Consider the following 20037-nt stretch of genomic DNA (forward strand, 5'->3'; position numbering starts at 1 on the left):
CAAACAAACAAACAAAAAACCCCCACCATTTGAAAGCTTGTTTAAATTTCTTTTATGTTTAGTGTTGTGATTTTTGAATAATACATTTTAAATTTGTGCCTGTAAAATTTAAACAGAATACTTTGGTTCTTTTTCTTTTTTCTTTAATGGGTAGGACCCTTCCTATGGGTACACCTCCCTGGGTTTATCCTCATCGGGAAAATGAGGGAATGGATTGGACAGTGATAAGCACCATTCTGCCATTTGCAAAGTACGTTTGCATATACTGCATTTGATTCTCACAGGAACCGTCAAGGATAGGTGATAATTACCTTCCCATTTTACAAGTGAAGAAACTGAGGCTCAATTATTTGGTGAAAGGCATACAGTCAGTTGTGCAGGAAGTAGAATGGGACCTGACCTACCACCCTGCCCCTGCTCTGCAGGGTTTTAGTGCCCATCAGAAGGGTCCTCCCCCTTCCGTGACGTTGCCTCTGAATCCAGTCCTGAGCTACTACTTGTGGGATTCTCCTAGCACCAGAGGAAACATCCAGATGTGATGTCCCAGAGCTGGGGGCATCTGCCACCTGGTCCCGCCCCTCCATGTTTGGTTAAGAGGGGGCAGGGTTCCTCAAGACTGGGTGGGAGAGCTGGGGCCATGGAGGCCCCATCTCCCCGAGCACAGGGAGAGGTACTCCAGCCTATCTCAGACAATGGGGAGGAAGGTAACCTGCCTGCACCTTTGTCTGAGCCTGTTGCCCGGGTACCGAAGACTCTTCTCCCAGGCCCTTTGCTGCTCCTCAGCATCACCGCTCAGATCTGTTTAGGCCAGAGCATTAGAATGCGATGCAGCTACTGACCTCCTCTAATCAGAAAAAGAGAAAGCCCAAACATTTCATAAAATGCATCTGTCGCACCAAGTGGGAAAGGACTGATAAAGGCGTCCTGTTTGTATGAGGTAGGAGCTGTCATCAGTTTCCATTTACAACACCCAAGCCCCCAAACGCAAGAGGTGAACAGCTGGGGCTCAGCGGATAAGCAGGGTCAGGATTCCAGCTGGAAAGGGTTCGAGGCATCTTAGAGGCCTGGACTGAGATCCCGTCCAGGAGCGGGGCCACCCAATCCCTACGATACCCCCAAATGCCCAAACTGACAAGTCTGGGCTCCATAGCATTCAGAGGAGTGCTGCCTTTCTTAGCATTTCCCATGACACACACACACACACACACACACACACACACACACACATCTGGACAAGACCCAAACACTCACCCTAAGTGACAAAAACATTCACCCCAGTAAAAAGTTTTCTTCTGAAAAGCCACTGATGTCACTGAGAAGATTGCGAATTCTGTGAAAAGTCCTCACAGATATGTGAAAACAATAATTAAAGAGACAATTTTTTTTTTCTCTAAAGATAATTTATTTCAGTTTCCACCTTCTGACAATCTGAGGTGCGATATATATATATAGACATATATATATATTTTTTTCTTCACAGGAAACAGCTTGATTTTAGCACTGTTCTGAGACCCTCAACCTCGAAACTTTCTCAACCTTAAAATACAGTTTGTACAACATCACCAGATGTGACACAAAATTGCATAACTGAGACACATAAAAGACCTGCACCACTGAACTCTACTGTGGGGCTACTAAAGGTGATGTCTACATGTGGCAATGCCAAGTGTAGGTCTGAGACAAACTGGGGTGAAAGGGAAAACAGATTGTACCCCAATAGAAGCCACAGTTTACAACAAAGGCGGCTGACTGACCATGTTCTAACACATTTACATATTTTAAGGGGATCTACGTCTGTTGTTTGACTTTCCTGGTATTCAGACATTTGGCTTGTCTTTCTCAAGGCGTCCACGGGAAGCGATGGCCCCAGGCTGGCTCCCGACCTCGGGGGCAGGAGACCCCGAGCCTTACTGTCTCCAGCACAGGAGCGATGGGCACCCCACCTGGGTCAGAGCCTCTGTGGAGATGGTGCCCGGTGAGCACGCCCCTTTCTCTTTCCAGAAGCACATCGCCCAGGGCCAAGGAGAGAATCAGCAGAGTCCCCCCATTCTAGGACTGACCCACAAGTCAAAGGGGATTTACCAGTTAGTCCTTTCTAGTTAAAGTGCAAACACTGCCCAGGGAGCTCCAGGGGTGTGTGCCGGGTGGGGGTGGTGTGGCGCTGCGGTCTGGCTTTGCCTTGTCAAAGGCTGGAATCTGCAGGTTCAGCCAGGATCTGGGTTCTCCCCCATGGCACAGATGTCCGGCGGGAGCTGTGTATGTGGAAATGACTGGAAAATAGGCAAACCCAGACCATTCTGATTCTCTCCTGGAAATGATACGTATCCCTCTTTCCAATAGGAACGAAGGACAGGCACCGGGAGCACCGCTCCACTTGAATCCCGGGGAGCCAGCTAGGGCTGGGGGTGCACTCCTCAGCTCTCCACTCACCCCCCTGCTCAGAGCTCAGACAGATTGGCCAACATGGGGACACGGGCTAACACCAGGTTACCCATGGAACAAAGCGGGCTGGCCCCTGAGGTGTTCCTTCCACCCCTCCTGACAAGCAGAACACGCAGGCCCTGGTTGGGCAAGGGAGACCCAGGCCCAGAATGAGCCCCCCCCCCCCCCCCGAGCCTGCCTTGGTCTGAGCATTGAGTGTATCCACTAAATGTGAACCATCTGGAAATGATTCATCCATTTGTTCTCTGGAGAACCAACACATTCCCATTCCCGGCCACATGGCAACAAAGACGTACGTGCTGGGACATGTGGCTGTGTGGCTTGAGTAAACCCTGTTCCTGTCGGGGTCTGAACATTGCACAGTAGTCCATTAGGGGCACTTCCAGCCAATACAACTTCCCTTTACCGTGAAACTCGGCTGAAAGCTTTTCAAGTAAAACCCAGCCTTGAGAATCATAAAAAGGAATAAATGATTTACAGGAAAGCAGGGTGAGATGGCTGAGTTGTAAGAGCAATGGTTAAGGAAAACGAAAAGGCTGGGTGGGGGAGGGAGGGGGTGAGAAGACTAACCCTCGGAACTGAGGGTCTGTAGGGACCTCCAACCAGCAGCTTTGTCTGCAGTTGAGGAAGATGAGAGAAGAGACGAGCCTGAGACTGCTGTGCTGGGCGCAGCGGCAGGTGGCTCACGGCACCGTCTCCAGCAGTCGGGGCTGGGCCTTGAGCCCTCCTACCTTCCCTCACTTCCCAAGTCCTCATCATTTTGGGCAAAGGACTGAGCCCCGTACTGCACAGTTGTCTGAAGTTTCAGGTGACTGGTCATCAAGCTGACCTAACCACAGGTCTAGCTGGATGCTCCCTAATTAAAAAGCCAAAGGTTAGGGTGCTGTTACACCCAGGAAGACCAGGCTTGCAGCTTGCGGCCCTGGCTTCCAGTTCCAGACACCTGGGTTAGACGAAACCTCTTACAAACTCCTCTGTGGAGGGAACGCTGTACCTTTCACATCAGGAGGCTGGAATACCAGGGGCCCCGGCTGATCAATGAACCCACATACAAAAGTCCCGGAAAAGCACACTTCAAGCTGTTGCCTTCTTGCCACACCGTGAAGCCCACTGTCTCACTGAGTGTGGAGAAGTGAGAATAGGACCCAAAGTTGGTGCTTCTGATTCTCGCCCAGGCTTCTGTCCTAGACCCACCACGGCTCGCTGGGTTAACCGGAACACCGCAGGCTTTCATTCGGGTACAAAATTCAGGAAGTGGACTCTTTCAAGTCCTCCTTTTGGTACTTTAAGAGCGCCTCAGCCCACTTTTTTTGTTTTGGTCTTTTGGCAACAGGAAAATCAAAGTCTACTCCATTTCACTGTACAAATAACTTACACTACCAGAATCTGGCTCTCCTGCCTTTGGTTAAACACGCACGTGTTCGCACACACACAGCAGATGCTATCTGAATATCAACGTGGCCCCTCTGGATATACCGATATTGCTAACATTATAACAAAGGCTAAAAACACATCAGGCCGCGTCTCAGCCTCATCCTGTTTTCTGAGCGGGGAACTTTGTCCTTGAGAGTGAGCTGTCCTTTGGCTCACTATGGTTCACACAGCCCTGAGGGACCGACGGCAGAACATCTGAAGTGATGCGGCTAATGACAGGCCTTCGAAGCTCCCAGCTTGGGACACGCCACCTGCTGGTACTGGAAAGTCCCTTCTTGGATATGCTCTGTGCTTCCTACACTGAGTAAGGTTCCTGAGTTGATAGGAAGGGCTACCAGAGCTCTCTTTGACCAAAGCGTCCTGTGTGTGCACTGGGTCACCAGTTCCCCATGCTGGGTGGCACCTCAGAGGGTGTGTCTTGCGTCTGCTCTGACCAGGCGGAGGGAAGAGAATGTCACAGGGAGGGGAGAGGGAATATCAGTGAGGCAAGCTCCCAGCCCCCTTCCAGGAATGCTGTGCTTCTCCAGGTGACACTGGCCAGACGCACTCCACGATGAAATGCTCAGCCCCAGGCAGCTGCCAACAGGAGACAGGCAGCCACCGAACCCCTTGCACTGGTCACACCAAGGCGGCCCGCTGACTCTACCAGTGTCCCCTTGTGGGGCTGAACATGACAGGCAGTTCCTCTGGGTCACACTTACTCCACCCTGAGGAGCTGGATTTAGGAGAACAAGGAGTGAGGGGAAAAACCAAAGCAACCCTTTGCTTCTACCTTCAACTGCTATCTCAAGAGGTTTATTAAAAAAAAAAAGAAAAGAAAGGTCTCCAGATCATGTGTGAAGTTAAAGTGCTTGAAAAAGCCCAAAGAAGTTGAAGCAGCATTTCCTTCCAAAGCCTGTGTGCTACCCCCGTGCCCACCAGCACCCCTGGAATCTACTTTTCTTCCTCTGGAAATCAGACTGAATCCAAACTTCTACACAAGAATCTTAGATCTGCAAGGATAAATCTTTTGGGCGTCTCGAAGTCTTAATGCATTTCCACCAACTACTGAGAAATGAATACTAAAGCCGACAAGGGCAAGCTAAAGGGGGGGCTCTATGGGGGCCCTGCGGGGGCCTCGAACAAGCGGCTCGGTGTGGCCCTGACTTTAGAGGGGGAAAGGAGCACAGCGCATTGGGGTCACAGTTGACCATTTAAAGGGGGGACGCATTATCTGAAGGAGGCATTGGGGGGGCCACAGACCCATCAATGTGTATTCAGTAGAGACATGCACCATCATGGGGCCCCAACAGTGGGGCTGGGGGCTCACTACACAGCCTGTGTGACCGGCCCTGGCATGGCATGCAAACTGGCAACAGGGCTGTGCTTTCTGTATAAAGACATCACCCGCAAGGCTGACGTCTCTCTCCCTCCATCTCTCTCTCTCTCTCTCTCTCTCTCTCTCTCTCTCTCTCTCTCTCTCTCTCTCTCACACACACACACACACACACACACACAGACACATGCTGCCATCAGAAAACAAGCCGGGTTTCTGAAGCCCCGCTCCCCAGCTCTTTTGGCGGGCAACAGTTCACACCACATGCTCAGAACAGACCATGTTTCACGGCGCCTCTCTTATGATTACCCCGATGGGCATTCAACGGCTCAACCAATGCCTGCTCTTCTCTAGAACATTCTAGGGAGGCATGCATTCTAGCAGGGAACCCTTCTGAGCAGTGGCTGGGTAAGCGACGATCAGGTATCTATTTGCTACGCTCAAGAAAAAACCGCAAGGTAATGTGATTGCGAGTCGGAGGAGGTAGTAGGGAAAACAGGATGGGCGAAAGAAGGGAGAAAAGAGAGCCCCACAGGCCTATTTCAAGGTCAGGGCCCAAGAGTGATGGGCAGGAGGCAGAGGAAACCAGGCTGAAATATTCCCAGCAGAGGAGCCAGCATGCTGGAGGCTTGGGGGTCAGACTTCAGTGCCCTCAGGCTGGTACCAAGCCAGGGAGGAGAGCCGGGCTTCCTAGCCTCCGGAAGTGAGATGAGGGGGGCTCTGTGCAGAGTCTGCAGGGAAGAGCTCAAAGGGCTGGGGCTGCGGAAGGTAAGGGCACCTTCCCGAAGCTGCCAGGGAGTGCAGGGCCCAGCACGCTCCGAAGTCACTCCGCCAAAGAGCCAAGTACAGCTGCCACCAGGAGCCACCTGGGCCCAGCGTCTGTAACACCAACAGATTTTCCTGCCTTTTTTGAAATGAAGAGCAGCACTGTTTGCTTTTAGAAAGGGTGGCTGTCTTGCAGCTACTGAAGACACTTTTCTGTGCTGCTTCCTGGGACAGACAGCCCGATGCTCCTCCCAGGGAGTGAGTGGCAGGGCTTTTTCTGCTTCAGAAGGAAGCTGTCAGCTGCCCAGGAACAGTCCAGACGGCCTGACACAGACACCTCAGTGCTGGTGTGTCTGATACAGTGATGTCTCCAGGGCACTTCACAGCCTGCATGTGGCCAGGCCTTCTGCCCACAGGAAGGCATGTCCTCTGCCCCAGTCTCTCTCCCTCCCTAAAATAGGAGGCGTCTCGCTCCTCCTCGAGGTTCCTGTGACTAGAGCCTGTCACATGGAGGGGGAGCCAGGAAAAGGCCAGCACCAGCCGTGGACCGACACTGAGAGGGCCCACGTCATCACCCATGACTGCCCCGTGTCACTGGTGTGTGCCCTCATCCGTATTCCCACAGGCACCCCACCCTCTCCTGCAGGGGGCTGCAGGCACACCCTGCCCTGTGCCCACCCCAGCTGGGCCTCCTTCCTCCTCCTCCCTCAGTCCTATGTCACAGGCCTGACACTTGGGGGTATGGACAGTCACCTCGTTTTAGCCATGTAATCCTGGGAACACTTTGGCACGTGGATAGGGGAGCAGACACAGGCAGAGAGGAGGCGGGGAGAGCGGGCATCGGAGTCTTTGAACTGCTAGTTCTAGGGCAGCATGGAGAGGCTGTAGGTGCTGCTGATGTCACGATGTCACGGATGTCATGCAGGGTCGTCGGGTGGGGTGACAGCCAGGCGCTGGCCCAGGAGAGGGCGTGCCCCTCAGTCTGCCCGAGGGGTGCCTTGGGCGCCCTCCGGTGGCCTACTCAGTGGCCATCTGTTCAATGTGGTCGCTCAGCAGCTTATATTGCTCTGGAAGAGAGAACAACGTTATTTCGTGGAAGAAAGATGGTGGCACGGACAGGCACGTCTTGCTCTTCTCCCTGGGGCAGTGACAACTCAGAACTCCTTCAGGAGCAGTGAGTGCAGGCTTCTGAAGGTGCGTGATGACACAGCGCTCGGCCACCAGCACGCTGCATGTCGGGAAGTACACTCCTTGGAAGCGAAGAGCCGCCTCTCATGGAAACGATGCCACAGAAGGTGGCTGCACGGCCCTGCTGGTGTGGGCAGACAAACTGTGTCACGGGAGCCCCCTTTGCCATGGAGCCTGCACAGGGGCCACGTGGTGCGAGAGGAGACAGTGTTTGTGCCCTTTGCTGGCTCTTTGGTGGGGCTAGTGACAACATCTAAGAACATCTGGAGGCGCCTCTAACACTCTCCCAGCACTTGAGGCCATTCCTTTGCGGCTCCTTTAACTTGGTGCAGGAGGAAGTGGTTTTTTTTTTTTTAAAGAATATTGGTCAATCCAAATACACATTTAAGTGGAAGGCTTTGGAGGCCATGAGGAAGAGCTGTTTGTAGCAGGTGGGGTGATGCATGAAGGTGGACCTAGGTGTAGATTAGGGAAGCTGACATCAGCAGCAGATGCCCTTTTGTGACAGAAGTCAGAAACTCCAGAATAACCTCAAGACCCCCCTCCACCTACCATACCACCCCCGTACCTCATGGCAGTGTGTTTCAAGAAACAAAGGAAGGGCACACGGTGGCCACTGAGAAGGAGGGCAACCTGTGGCCAGAGTTGGACCATTTTCAAGTTCAGAGTCTGAGCAACACGTTACGTCTTTACATTTGGACCTGGCGAGCTCCCCCTAGCCCCTGGCAAACCCTGCTTAGCAGAAACGGATTTCCAACTGGAATGAGAAGCATCCGTGCATTTACGTAGCCAGGAACAGGAGGGGGGACCCAACCATGTAGTTTACCATCATGTTTCTCATTAAAATAGGAACCATCCTTTCAGCAGGGTGAGAACTTTCAGTCTGCAGAGCATGTGTTGCTAACACTGTGCTCCTTCCCACCTCAGGCCATCACTCACCTTCGTCCAGGTTGCCGATCACAGCCTGCTTCTTCAGGAAGTCATTGCACAGCTTCTTGCTCAGACCAAACGCCAGCATGTTGTGAGTGAACGTGCTGGAGGGAAAAACACCCATGAGCTAGCACCCCTCCCGCCTCCCTGGGGAGAGGGAACCGGGACCCAGGCCCTTCCTTCCTGGAGGCCCAACATGCAGGCCACCTGGAATAGTCAGACAAAAGTCAAAACAAATCTTCCCTTCTTCAGCCAGACAACAACACTCCCTGGGAAACTGCCCACCACCAGGTGAGCTGACAGGGTGAATTAGGAACTGGAAGCCGGGCCAACTGTCATCAATCCTACGCTTTTGAGCTGCTTAGGACCATACAGTTGTACTGACATTGTGTCACGGATGTGTGACATCGTGAGGGGTGGCGCTCCCCTCACGGAGCCCCCAGGTAGAAGTATCTACCTCAGCTAGCGGTCCCCTCCTCCCCAAGTCTGGGTGCCAGTGTCAGCACCTCACTCTGCCCTGCTTTCTCATTCACAGATGACTTGCTGTGGGAGAGGCACGGGTCCAGCCCCTGACGCGTCCCACTCTCTCTCGGTCCTGAGGGGCCCCCAGCGCTCTTACCCCAGTTGCCCGAAGGTAATGTTCTCGTTGAACCTCAGGCTGTCATCACGCTCCTCCTGGGTCATGTGGCACCACTTCTCCCTGGAAGCACAGGAGGTGACAGGAGAGGGTGTACAGAGTGCCGTTGCGTGCCCAGCTACTTACCCCTCCCCTGCTCGGACCTACAGGGGTCAGGGGCACCCAAGGGCAGCCTCCCTGATGTAGGAGCCGTTCACTTTGCTTTTCCACAAAGTCTGCCAGAGTTCTGACACTCTGCCTGGGGGGCGCGAAGCACAAACTCATTTATAGCATCCTTCCTGAGATGACACGATCCAAAAGCTCACGTGCTTTCTACTGAGCGGAGATGACACGTGCTTAGTGGCTGCCTAGAATGTTCTCTAGGAGACAAGAACGCCATCCCTCATGTTTTTCTCTACATTCAAGGATGGGAAGTCATGGACCCAGTTTAAGGTGGAGAAACACGCAAAGGAAAGGACCCTGCCGCTCCCTGTGGGGAGTGGGCATGCAGACCGCGGCGAGACTTGAGCTATGTCTCCATGCCTCACCGGCTTTGGTGGCTCTACCCTGCCAGTGAGGGGATGGCCCGCTGTGGGAGGCAGTGGCCACAGGCTCTCCTGCCAGGAGGCCCAGGGAGCAGGGAGGCTGGAAGGCTTCTGTCACCCACACTGTCTGGTCAGGCAGCCTCAGCTCTGCCGAGCGTCACCTTCTTCCGCTTGGTTTCCTCACAAATGACGCTGACTCTCCATGCCCCTCCCAGAGTGCGTGGACCAGACCCACAGTTTTCCGCACAGGGAACTGTGACCTGTGCCCACCAGGAAGACAGCACAAAGCCTCTAACACAAAGTGCGAAACTCCAATGAGAAAGGAACTCGGTCTGCGTGCGTGGCTTCACGGGTGGAACTCTGGAGAATGAAACTGCCTGTCTGTTCTCTGTGGAGGAATATTAGTGAGCACAAGATTTGGGGAAGCAGATGTTCTTCTGAGTGACACTAATTCCGTGCCCCTCCATGAAAGTCGTTTCTCCCTCCCCTCATGGCAGAGCATCTTTGTCCCAGGGGGGTGGGGGACTGTCCCACTCCTGCACTGTTCCACCACCGTGTCCCCCAGGGTAAAGAACATGACATGTCTATCTGAGAAGTGTGATACCTGCAGGAGATGCAGATGGTGAGGAAAAGCTCGTTCTAGCCTACTGCCCCTTAAAAATTAAACTCTGGATGATGCGTCTGATTAAAACAAGGTTAAGAGAAAGACCAAAGAAAAGGGAGCGCGGAGGCAGTATGAGGTACAAGGGGTCAGGATAATGGAGAAGCCAGAGGAAGAGAAACAGAACCAAGGACATCAACACTTCACCTCTCCACCCTCCTGGCCCAGGGAGGCCACTGGTGCTGCCACAGCTCAGCGAGAAGCCATCACGGGCCTGACAGAGACAAGGGGCCGTGCAGCTCCAGGCTCCTCATGCCGATGACAGGACACCCGTGAAGATACCCAGAATGTGCTTCCAGGTACTATGCCAACCCCTCCCATCCTCCTTCCCACAATGGCCACGCTTAGGATGGTCCAGGCATAGATCCCCCCGTCACCACCAGGCCCACTGTGTACAGTTGTGCAGGCTACAGACTGCACAAGCCCAGATCGCGTGGGAATGGCTCTCTTAGAATCATGCAGCACAGCCGCCCTGACCTCCATTCCTCCTGACCCGGACAAAGAGGTGACTCTTTTCTGTGGTTAGGAGTAGAACTGGGACATTTAATGGGATCTCTGAAGAAAGAGGTGGAAGGTCATTAGCAATCAGCAGATCAGGTGATGCTTATAATCAAATCAATTCCTCTAAACTGAATCGAACACCCAATGCCAGTTGCGATGTCATACTGCACAAAGGGTGGAACATGTGTCTACATTGCTGCAGTGGGAACTGGGACCCACAGCCTGCAGAATGGGAAGCCTCTGCAATGGAGCCGTCTCTGCCTCTGAGAACAGAGAGGACAGCAATGGCATGGTCGGCAGAGTTTACCAAAGAGGGAAAATAATGTCGGTGGCATGAGGTTGTCCTGGACTCAGAGCCACCCTTCCTGCCCCCAGTCTTGAATCAACCCTGTCCCTCTTTCCCGGTGAGGCCTGGGGCATGTCTGGGTGTCCCCGGGGCAGGTCCAAGATGTGCGTGGTCAGACCACATCTGCTCCAGGGAGAAGGCCTCTGAGGCCCAGAGGCCAGCCTGCACTCGCCAGCTCAGCACCGGCGGCTCGGGGACCATAATGCTCCCACCCTCTTGGGCCTGGCTGTGGTGCTAAGAAGCATTGCTCCGGAAACGCTGGTTAATCACACTCACGCAGAGATATGGTGGGAACTCCAGGGCTGTCTATTAAAGGAGGTACTGGTTATACCTAAATGCTCCTTTTAGAGCCATAATAAGGCTGCATAAGAAACAAGATTTCTCATAAAACAATAAGCATTAAAAATATATCACATGATTACAGCATGCTTTGGGAAATTTCCATGGGGAAAAAAAAATCACTGTATCAGAAATGATAGTTTGAATAGGTCTTGAACTCTAAAAATATACTATAAAAGATATCTAACAAATACGAAGTTCCAACAATTCAAGTCAGACCCCTCACACACAGGCTCTCCATCAGGCTGGGAATGAGACAGCCACTGTCCATTCTCCGTGATGCCTCAAATTTGTTATTGTGGGTCTGACAGGCCCCTGCACACCTCTGAGCACGTGACCAGACAGACAGATCCTCTGCACCCAGCTGTGACTTCCAAGCTGGGGTTCCGAGCGTGACACAAGTGAAGCCATGGGTGTGGTTTCAAGGTCTGCCTGGAAGGGGCCGGCACAAAGCTCAGTTCCCTCAAAATTGGAGCCGACTTTCTGGACTTCACTGCTCTCTCCTCTCTGAACTCCCACTGGGCCTTCTGGGAGGAATCGGGGTGCCTTATTTGCTTCCTGTCTATTTTGGGGTGCTCTGTGCTTGACGAGCTCTCACCCGGCACCCGCCTGCCCCAGCGCTGGGCTTGCCTCCCAGGAGTGCCCTCACTGCCAGCAGCCAGCGCTGAGTTGCACCTGGGTCTGGGCTCTGCCCTCCCCGCCCTGAGGTGGCCCTGGAAGGGACCCCCCAGCACTGTAACATGAACAAAGTCCCGTGGACACACACCTCTTCTTCTCCTCCTCTCCAGCATCCCCTCTGGAGCGGCAGCAGAAACAGGTCAACAGAGGAACATGTCAAAGTCATGCAAGATATGTGAATGGAAAAAGAGAACAAGCGAAAGAAGGAGGGTTATTACAGGCAGAAACGGAGAAGAACAGAGAGCGACAGGGTATTCGAGATCAATCTGTTTCCTAGGAGTTTGAGCGCTCAGCGACAAGAGGAACCCCATTCACCTACAAGCATCTAAGCATGTCCTTCCCTTTCGTTTCCTGGCAGAGCATAGAGTTCTCTCTCTTGAGTCCTCGGGAAGAGTGTCGGTGTCCCCCACACCTGCACCCTCTGCCCCCCCAGAAAATGCAGCCACAGCAGATTGCTGTGGGGTACAGGCAGGCTATCGTGCCCCCACTAGGGTTTAGCTGCCCCCCCCAAACAGAAAGATTTCACCTAAGATTGCCCCACGTGCTAGTGGACTGAAATCTTATCTTAAACAGCAGAACCTGCTGTCTCCCTGCCAGGGAGGAAGGGGTCTCCCCAGGATTAGAGACGAGGGGATCCATCTTGTTAATGAGGAGAGGTTCAGAGGTGTCACAGCCCCAGGACTGGCGGGGCCGATAAGGGGACCCAGGACTGGGAGGGCTGCTCCCGTCCTGCCCGGCGCTGTGTGCCCGCGGGAGGCGGCCTTACTTCGCTGTGGCCAGAGAGAGAACTGAGCGCCAGCCCCACAGCGTCAGTGCCCGCCCCTCACAGCCGCCGCGTGCTCTGCGAAATGCTTCACCAAAGGGGTCTTCTGAAGTGGCAAGGCCACCCTCAGCGAAGCTGGAGAGGTCTGTTCAGGCTGCAGACCAGAGGAGTAAGTTGAAAGCAGCAATTGCATTTCTCTGGATGTTAGAGCAAAGTCTGGGGGTGGCGGCCAGCCCTGCACCCCAGGATCCTGTGGCAGTGGTTCGTGCTCAGGATTCTGACTTTTTACAGGGAATAGGGAGAGTGGGTCTGAGCGGGTCCTGATGGTTTCATTCAGTGGGAGTCTGCGTTTCTCAGGAGGGTCAGGTCAAGTCATGCCAGAGCCCCAGGACAGGAAGCGTTCATGCAAGCTGACGACCCCCACCCCCGCCACGAAGCTGTGCGCCCCGGACCCTTCAGGCAGCTTGCAGGGCACTGCGCCAGACAGGGTTGAAGGAGAAACACAGACACATGGACTCAGCCGTTCTTCTGCTCTCCTCTTCAGAAACAGGAAGAGAAAGTTCTCCCGGGTCCTCTTTCCCGAAGAAAGCAGGCCCAGACTTTGCTCCTACCTGGTCGTGGGGGACCGCTTTCTCCTCTCACAGTGGACAGCATCGAAAAAGGCCGCATTCCAGAACCTCAGCGTGTGCCTGCGAGAAAGAGACACGCGTCAGTTCTTTCCAAGCGAGGTGGGAGAGGCAGCTCTCGGCCCCCTGAGGGATGAGAAAGCCCATCTTCCTGCCACATCTGGAGGAGCTTCTAAAAGCCCCAGGGAGGTAGGTCTGAGAAAAGGAGCACCGGCCTTTATCCTCAGTCAGGTGCCTCCCTGGGGTCCCTGGCCAAGCATCGTGAGTGCAGCTGCTCACCTCTCCTGGGGGGACAGAGCCTAACGGCTGAAGTGCAGCCAGTAAGGTGAGAGGTGGAGCTGGGTGACCCTGATTCTTCAGGTCAAAGCTGAAGCTGCCACAGGCGGGATGCAGACAGAGGCCGTTTCCTGCTTGCCGTTTCCTGCTTCTCCGTCTCCCATTGAGGCTCCCAAGAGAAAGCAAGGGGTTCGGGGAGACCTGCTTTTCTAGAGCAAGTGCTAGGAACATAAACGGGAACGTGGCAGGGACAGGGAACGGGCAGACAGCAAGCATGTTTATAGGGACATGCAGGAAGATACGTTCCTTTTAAAGATCAGGAGTCAGCAAACTACTGATTTGGTGGGTGGGCCTAATCCAGCCACTGCCTGTTTGTGTCAATCAAGGTTTATAGGAACACAGCCCCGCCCATTCACTTACATATTGTCTAATAACAGAGTTGGATGGATGCCTGCAAAGCCTAAAACAGTCATCACCCAGCCCTTTAGGGTTGTTGTCCTGTTGCAGATGATATGACGGCCCCCAAATCAAGGCCCAGAGGGGCTGAGCTGAAATCACTGGAGAGGAGTGACAGTCAGCTTTCCCTTCGGCCTCCTTCTTCTTGCACCTGGCCCAGCTCAGGTGGAGCCTCCGCACAGATGTTCCTGGACAGCTCCAGCTCAGCCCTCCCTGGCCACATTCCTCACATGGCCCTGGTTTTGTTGCAGTTCTCCCAGGCCTAGACTGTGATCTTTGAGGGAGGAGAACATCTGACTCCCTTTGGGTGCCAGGGGCTAGCCCAGAGCCTACTATGACTAAACACAATGTGATGATGGAGACGCTCTGGCGGGATTACAGCTGCACAAGTGGTCATCCACAGAGTAAGATTTCCCCTGGCCACTGGCCTCTAACTTTTACCACGACCTTCATGTAAATAAAATAGCATTTGGGGGCTATAATTCACATAACCCTAACATTCTCTCTTGTGAAGTATGCAATTCAGTGGTTTTTAGCATATTCACAGAGTTGTGCAACCGTCACCACTATTTCCAAGACATTCTCATCACCCCATAAAGAAACCCTGTACACAAGCAGTCACTCCTGGTTCCCCGTTTCCCTCAGTCCCTGGCAACCACTAATCTACTCTGTCTCCAGGGATTTGGCTATCCTGAACATTTTATATACGTGGAATCATACACTATGTGGTCTCTGGGTCTGGCTGCTGTCACTTAGCAAAATGTGTTCCCGGCCCAGCGATGCTGGAGCATGCGTCAGTGCCTTGTTCCTCTATGTGGCTGGGTAACATTCCACGGTGGGAATGTATCACCTCCGTGCACCCACACGTCCAATGCACACGTCGATGGACATTGAGGTTGTGCCTGCCTTTCGGCTCCTATGAGGAACGCTAGCATGAAGACAAGCGCACACCGTTTTGCTTGATTTTCGTTTCCAAGTCTTTCGAGCACATTCGTAGAGTAGAAGTGCTATGTCAGAGGGTAATTCTGTTTCACCTTCCGAGGAACTGCCAGGCTGTCTTCCCAAGTGGCTGCCCCACGTGACAATCTCACCGGCAGTGTAGGAGGGTTCCAGCATCTCCACATCCTCACCAGCCCTGGCGATCGCTCACCTGTCCTATTTGGGCTTCCCTAGTGGGTGTGAGTGACCTTGGTTTCTGAGGGAGACCAAGTGCGGTGACCGCTGCCCCACCACTGCAAGGTTGGTCTTACCAGATGGGCTGCTGCTTCAGATGCGTGTACAGATAGATCTTCTCTCCCTTCCTTTCCTCTTCTGGGCTGTACACAGTCACTGCAGGGAGGGGAGAAAGACTGAGCGTGGCTCTGGGGGCACCCACATGGGGGCACACCCTACAGTGACGCTCCCGGCAGCCACTGCCTCTGCCCAGGGGCCACAGAAACGCATAGCTGAAATTGCACGACAGCTTGTCTCCCACCCCTGGGCAGGAATGATGCTCCTCACACCTGGCGATGAGAACCCCTTCTGAGGGAGGGATCCCTGAAAGGTTCCCGCACCCCCGGCAACACTTCCCTTCACCTCCCTGGGATGAGGAGCTTAGTTCCTGCATCCTCTCCATAGAGAAGGGGCTCTTCCATGGAAATTCCATAAGAAAACAGACAGGAACTGAGAGCAACTAGAGGGTCACCCACGGCAGCACCTCTTGCTCCCGTGGAGTCCCAGGACGGTCATGGACCTGCTTGTTGGTGCTGCCAGCTAAGGTGGCCTGGTTTAAGAGCCCCGAGGAGACCTGGGTCACTGGGACTGGATGGCTGGGAGGACTCACCAGTCTTCTGAGGCTTGTCCTTGGCCTTGCTCTCCTCCTCCCTGGGGAAGAGAAACCACAGTTGTGACACTAGGACCCCCACACTCTCTCAAAGAAACCACCTGACATTGCTGAAACGGGATTCAGTCTCATAAGCAATGTGTGCATTTAACATGGTTTCCTCTAAAATATTTCTATTAAGCCAATGCTGCGTTTGTCAATTGCCGGTCTTGTAGAATTTAGGCTTCTCTATGCCATTTTTTCTGGACCAGAAAAGGAATAAAACCAAGTCACCCGGTTGTAACCCAGCCATCGGAGGTCAAGGCAGGGACCCCAGGGTAGCCGGCGCAGGCACTGGGCCCAGGGCTCTCTTGTTGATGCGCCCCTTTTTCTCTGTGGAAATCTGAGCTCCTACACGCCTGTTATCGGGATCCTGAATTTCTGTGGGAGGACCACTGTCTTGGGGACAGTGGTTTCTTCTGAGTCGACCTCGCTCCTTTAACACAAGCTCTCGCCACAGTTAAAAGAGAAGGGAAATTGTCCTGCCAATTGACAACTTCCATATGCTCCTCATCTGTTCTAGAAAACATGGACTCCCAGGGGACATCCCTGCATGTCAGCAAATGGAATGGCATTTGGAAACCTTAGAAAACTCGGTGGGGGTTGGGGGTGGGCAAGGAGTCAAGCTGGGCCGGCAGCTGTGCTTCTCGGGAGCGGCTCTGGGGCCCCCACTGATCACCAAGCGTGGACAGATTCTTCCATTACCAGCCCGGTGCCTCCTTGTCCCTTTGGGCTCAATAGGCCTCTGCCGGTTGTCACGCCTGTGTGCCTGCCCGTCTGCACAGACACACCGGCATGCACACGAGGGGACACTTACTCATTTTTCCTGACCAGAGGTGCCTTGAGCTTGGTCTCCAGCCCCCCGAAGAACCCCTTGACGTTCTCCGTCTTGGCCGACGTGTTCTTCAGCAGCCGCTCGGCAATGTCCTTCTTCTCCGCTAACCAGCTGTTGGCGGATTTCAAGTAGGAGTCAATGCTCCCTGCGGGCTTCTCCTTGGATTCTGAGGGGAGCAGGTGCAGTTTACCTAGAGACGGGGGGAAAGAGAGGAGGGATAAGAACCGGGCTGTGTGGGAGCAACAACAGAGGGTGGGAAGGAACCCCTGCTAGCTGCTGGAGCTGCTCTGGGGTGGTGGGGAGGCCTCCTTCTGCAACTGCCAGAAACGGCAGCAAGAAGCCAAAGGCTCACTCAGAGGCGCCCAGGAGAAGACGGGGGCCCGGGGGGCCTTCTCTCTCAGGGTTGTCACTAAGTACTGACGGTGTCCGAGAAGTCAGCCAGGTGCCACAGGGGCTAAAGAAGAAACACGTGAGGATCCAGCCCCAAAGACGCGCACAGTCCAGAAAGGAGGTGAGCAATGCACACGCACAGCAAGAGCATAAGATAAAAAGCAATCACGTGGTAGTGCAGCCAAGGGTTAGCGGACAACAGAAAACTCTTTCCTTATGGTGGGAGGAAGCGTGCAGACTCCAGGCAGGCTTGATGGCACCTGGATGGGACCTGCAGCAGGAGAGTGCTGGACCAGGGAGATGGCGGGAGGAGGGCATCCTGGGAGAAGGAGGGGTGTGAGTGGAGGCAACACAAGGAATGCCCCTTTCTAAGCACAGTGCATGGACGCACCTTCAGGCCAAGGCGTCCCTTACAGGCTAAAGTGCCTTCTACAAGCCAAGGAGCCCCCTACAGGTCAAATTACCCCCTTACAGGTCAAGGCATCCCCTTCAGGTCATAGGTGTCCCCCTCAGGCAAGACGTCCCTTACAGGTAAAAGTGCTCTCTACACGTCAAGGTGCCCAGTGTCTCCTACCGTGTTTCCCTGAAAATAAGACCCAGCCAACAATTAGCTTTAATGCATCTTTTGGAGCAAAAATTAATATAAGACCTGGTCTTATTTTACTATTAACATAAAACCGGCTCTAATATAATATAATATGATATGATATGACATGACATGACATAATATAATATAATATAATACAGGGTCTTATATTAATTTTTGCTCCAAAAGACGCATTAGAGCTGATTGTCCAGCTAGGGCTTATTTTCGGGGAAACATGGGACTAATTTAAGCTGCTCTGCACAGATCTGACTCAGACAAGCAGTGTCTAGATGTTCCTTGAGAAGGAGGAGCCACACGTCGGATGAGAGGTTCCCATCTGACCCAAAGTCAGCCGATGAACGGCCTGGCCAAGCTAAGGCTGTCAGACCAGCTATTGCCAACAGAACAGGAGGGCATGGAGAGGACGGGCTGCTGGGAGAAGGACAGGAGGAAGCCAAGTTGCAGAGGATGGGGATACACCAGAGGAGCGAACCCATGGGTCCTGGGGGGAGTTGGAAAGGGAGGCCGGTGCCAGCACTGCCCTGACCCAGCTCTACTCCACGGGCAGGCCCCCAGCAACCTTCTTCCAGGGGCCTGAATGACACTGTTGTAGCAGCTTAACACAGGAGCCCTCAAGCTCCAATGTACCAGAAAATTGCAATGGAATGAGCCAGAAGAGCTGTCAGAGCCTCAGCGTAAAGAACAACGTGCACTCTTCACTAAGGCACCTCCAGCCCATACCTGGGAATGCTTTCCAGCCGAAGATCTAGACCGTTCCTCTTAGCTCCCTTCAACAGCCAACCTGGTGTCATGTTTTGCTAAAACCTGAAACTGGTGTCCTCATATCCAGCAAGTCCTGTGTCTACCACGGGACGTCCTGCTGAATGTGTTGATTGTCTCACTGCCTAACAGCGGGGTGGTTTGCTTCGTACCGCGGACAGTCAATGTCTCCACCACGATGTAGACCACGTGGGTCTTCTCCTCCTGTCCTAGGAATCTCACTCCTTGCTCCTCCCTTCCTAACATCAGGTTTCACTGTTTCCTGGAAGTCTCGTTCAGCTTTGCCTTAATCAGGAAGAAATCCTCATCTGATGCCCTGTTAGAAGCTGACACGTCTTGAGGCTCCAAGCTTGCCCCCCACGTGAGCCACCCCACCCCCCGGGCCTTACCGATGTGGTAGTAAGTGAAGCACATGGTCATGAGGTTCTTGGCAGGCCCAAAGTCATCCATCTGGTGACACCTAAAATGAAGAGGAGGGTTGACTGGCTGAAGAGTTGTTTGACCCGATTTTCTCACTGCAAGTTCATGCAATGAGGCCAAAATACTTTACAAACATGTCTACATTAATAGCTCACTCCCCAGATGCTAGCTACATAGGAGAAGCAACAAGAATAATCCCCCTCGATTCAATTAGGTGAACTGCCCACAGGCACATGGCAAAGCCTGGGTCTGACTCTGGGCAGGAAGGAGTTCATGTCTGGCAGCCTGGCCTCCTTCACTTTCAGGGTCGAACAACCAAGGCCCGGGAAGGTCCATCTGCACCCAGGAGCAGCGCCAGGACTGGAAGTCGGGCCTCAGGTCTCAGGTCAAAGCCAGTGGCCCTCCAGCCCTTGCTTCTCAGGAATCATGAGTTAGATGATACAGCGCAGTCAATGGTGCTCAGGCTTGAGCCGCATCGGAACCACCTTGGGGGCAGGGGAAGATGTGGATTGCTGGGAATATGTACACCGACCCACCCTAGGTCACTTGCTGGAAATCAAATGATTCTATACCAGAATGTTTCATACACGAAAGAATGTTCTATACATGTAAAGACTTATATCGACTATGTTATATCCTACTTACTATATTTTTAGGTTGGTGCAAAAGTAATTGCGGTTTAAAAGGTTAAACATAAGTGCAAATAAAAAAACCGCAATTAGTTTTGCACCAACCTAACACGATCCTGAGATACCCAGTCTCTTCAACTTAGCAAACAAACAAACAAAATAGAATGAAAATCTTCAAAAAGAAGGCTTATACTGTTATCGTCACAAAAGCTACCGTGGGTCCACAGTAGCACCATGAATCAGAGCAGAAAAAGAAGAGGGACAACCTAATGCCATCAACAGGTCATGAGTCGAGTAAATTATGGTACATGGATATATTAGAATACTACACAGCCATTACAGATGCAGAACTGTGTGTAAATGCAATGCCTTTCTTAAAAAATACATTATTTGCTAATGTGTGCATTATTAACAGTGGTTTTCATTGGGAGATGAATCCATAGTGAGAGAAAGGGTGTGTGACAAGCTTTCCTTTTCACTGCAGCTTCTGCACCTGTGTATCTGTTCTCTTTTGTACTTTTCTTTCATATTTAGTTTTTAACCTTGGACAAATATTACTTACAAATAAAAATCAACAGAAGTGATCTAGATAGTAGATTAGGGCCATTTTTGTTTATCTTTTTATATAATCTAATAAATTCAAAGAACTAAACTA

The 20037-nt window shown here is 52.8% G+C and overlaps 1 protein-coding gene across 5 annotated transcripts in view; it reads right to left on the reverse strand.

The window, feature by feature from the left end:
• Window positions 1-37: 37 nt before the first annotated feature.
• KIAA0513 (KIAA0513 ortholog) overlaps window positions 38-20037 on the reverse strand; it is a 57003-nt gene continuing 37003 nt past the window's right edge. For 4 of the 5 annotated variants that reach the window (XM_019747108.2, XM_019747109.2, XM_074314493.1 and 1 more), the window contains 9 exons: window positions 18723-18793; window positions 16560-16767; window positions 15704-15744; window positions 15132-15210; window positions 13135-13212; window positions 11849-11878; window positions 8694-8774; window positions 8084-8178; window positions 38-7023 (listed from right to left, as the gene is read on the reverse strand). In XM_019747108.2, the coding sequence (XP_019602667.2) occupies window positions 6974-7023; window positions 8084-8178; window positions 8694-8774; window positions 11849-11878; window positions 13135-13212; window positions 15132-15210; window positions 15704-15744; window positions 16560-16767; window positions 18723-18793 (733 nt within the window). In that variant the 3' untranslated portion in view covers window positions 38-6973. The remainder of the gene's footprint in view (window positions 7024-8083; window positions 8179-8693; window positions 8775-11848; window positions 11879-13134; window positions 13213-15131; window positions 15211-15703; window positions 15745-16559; window positions 16768-18722; window positions 18794-20037) is intronic. The other variant, XM_019747112.2, reaches the window with a different exon arrangement.

This window comes from Rhinolophus sinicus, linkage group LG11, assembly GCF_036562045.2.
Source record: "Rhinolophus sinicus isolate RSC01 linkage group LG11, ASM3656204v1, whole genome shotgun sequence".
Lineage (NCBI taxonomy): Eukaryota > Metazoa > Chordata > Mammalia > Chiroptera > Rhinolophidae > Rhinolophus > Rhinolophus sinicus.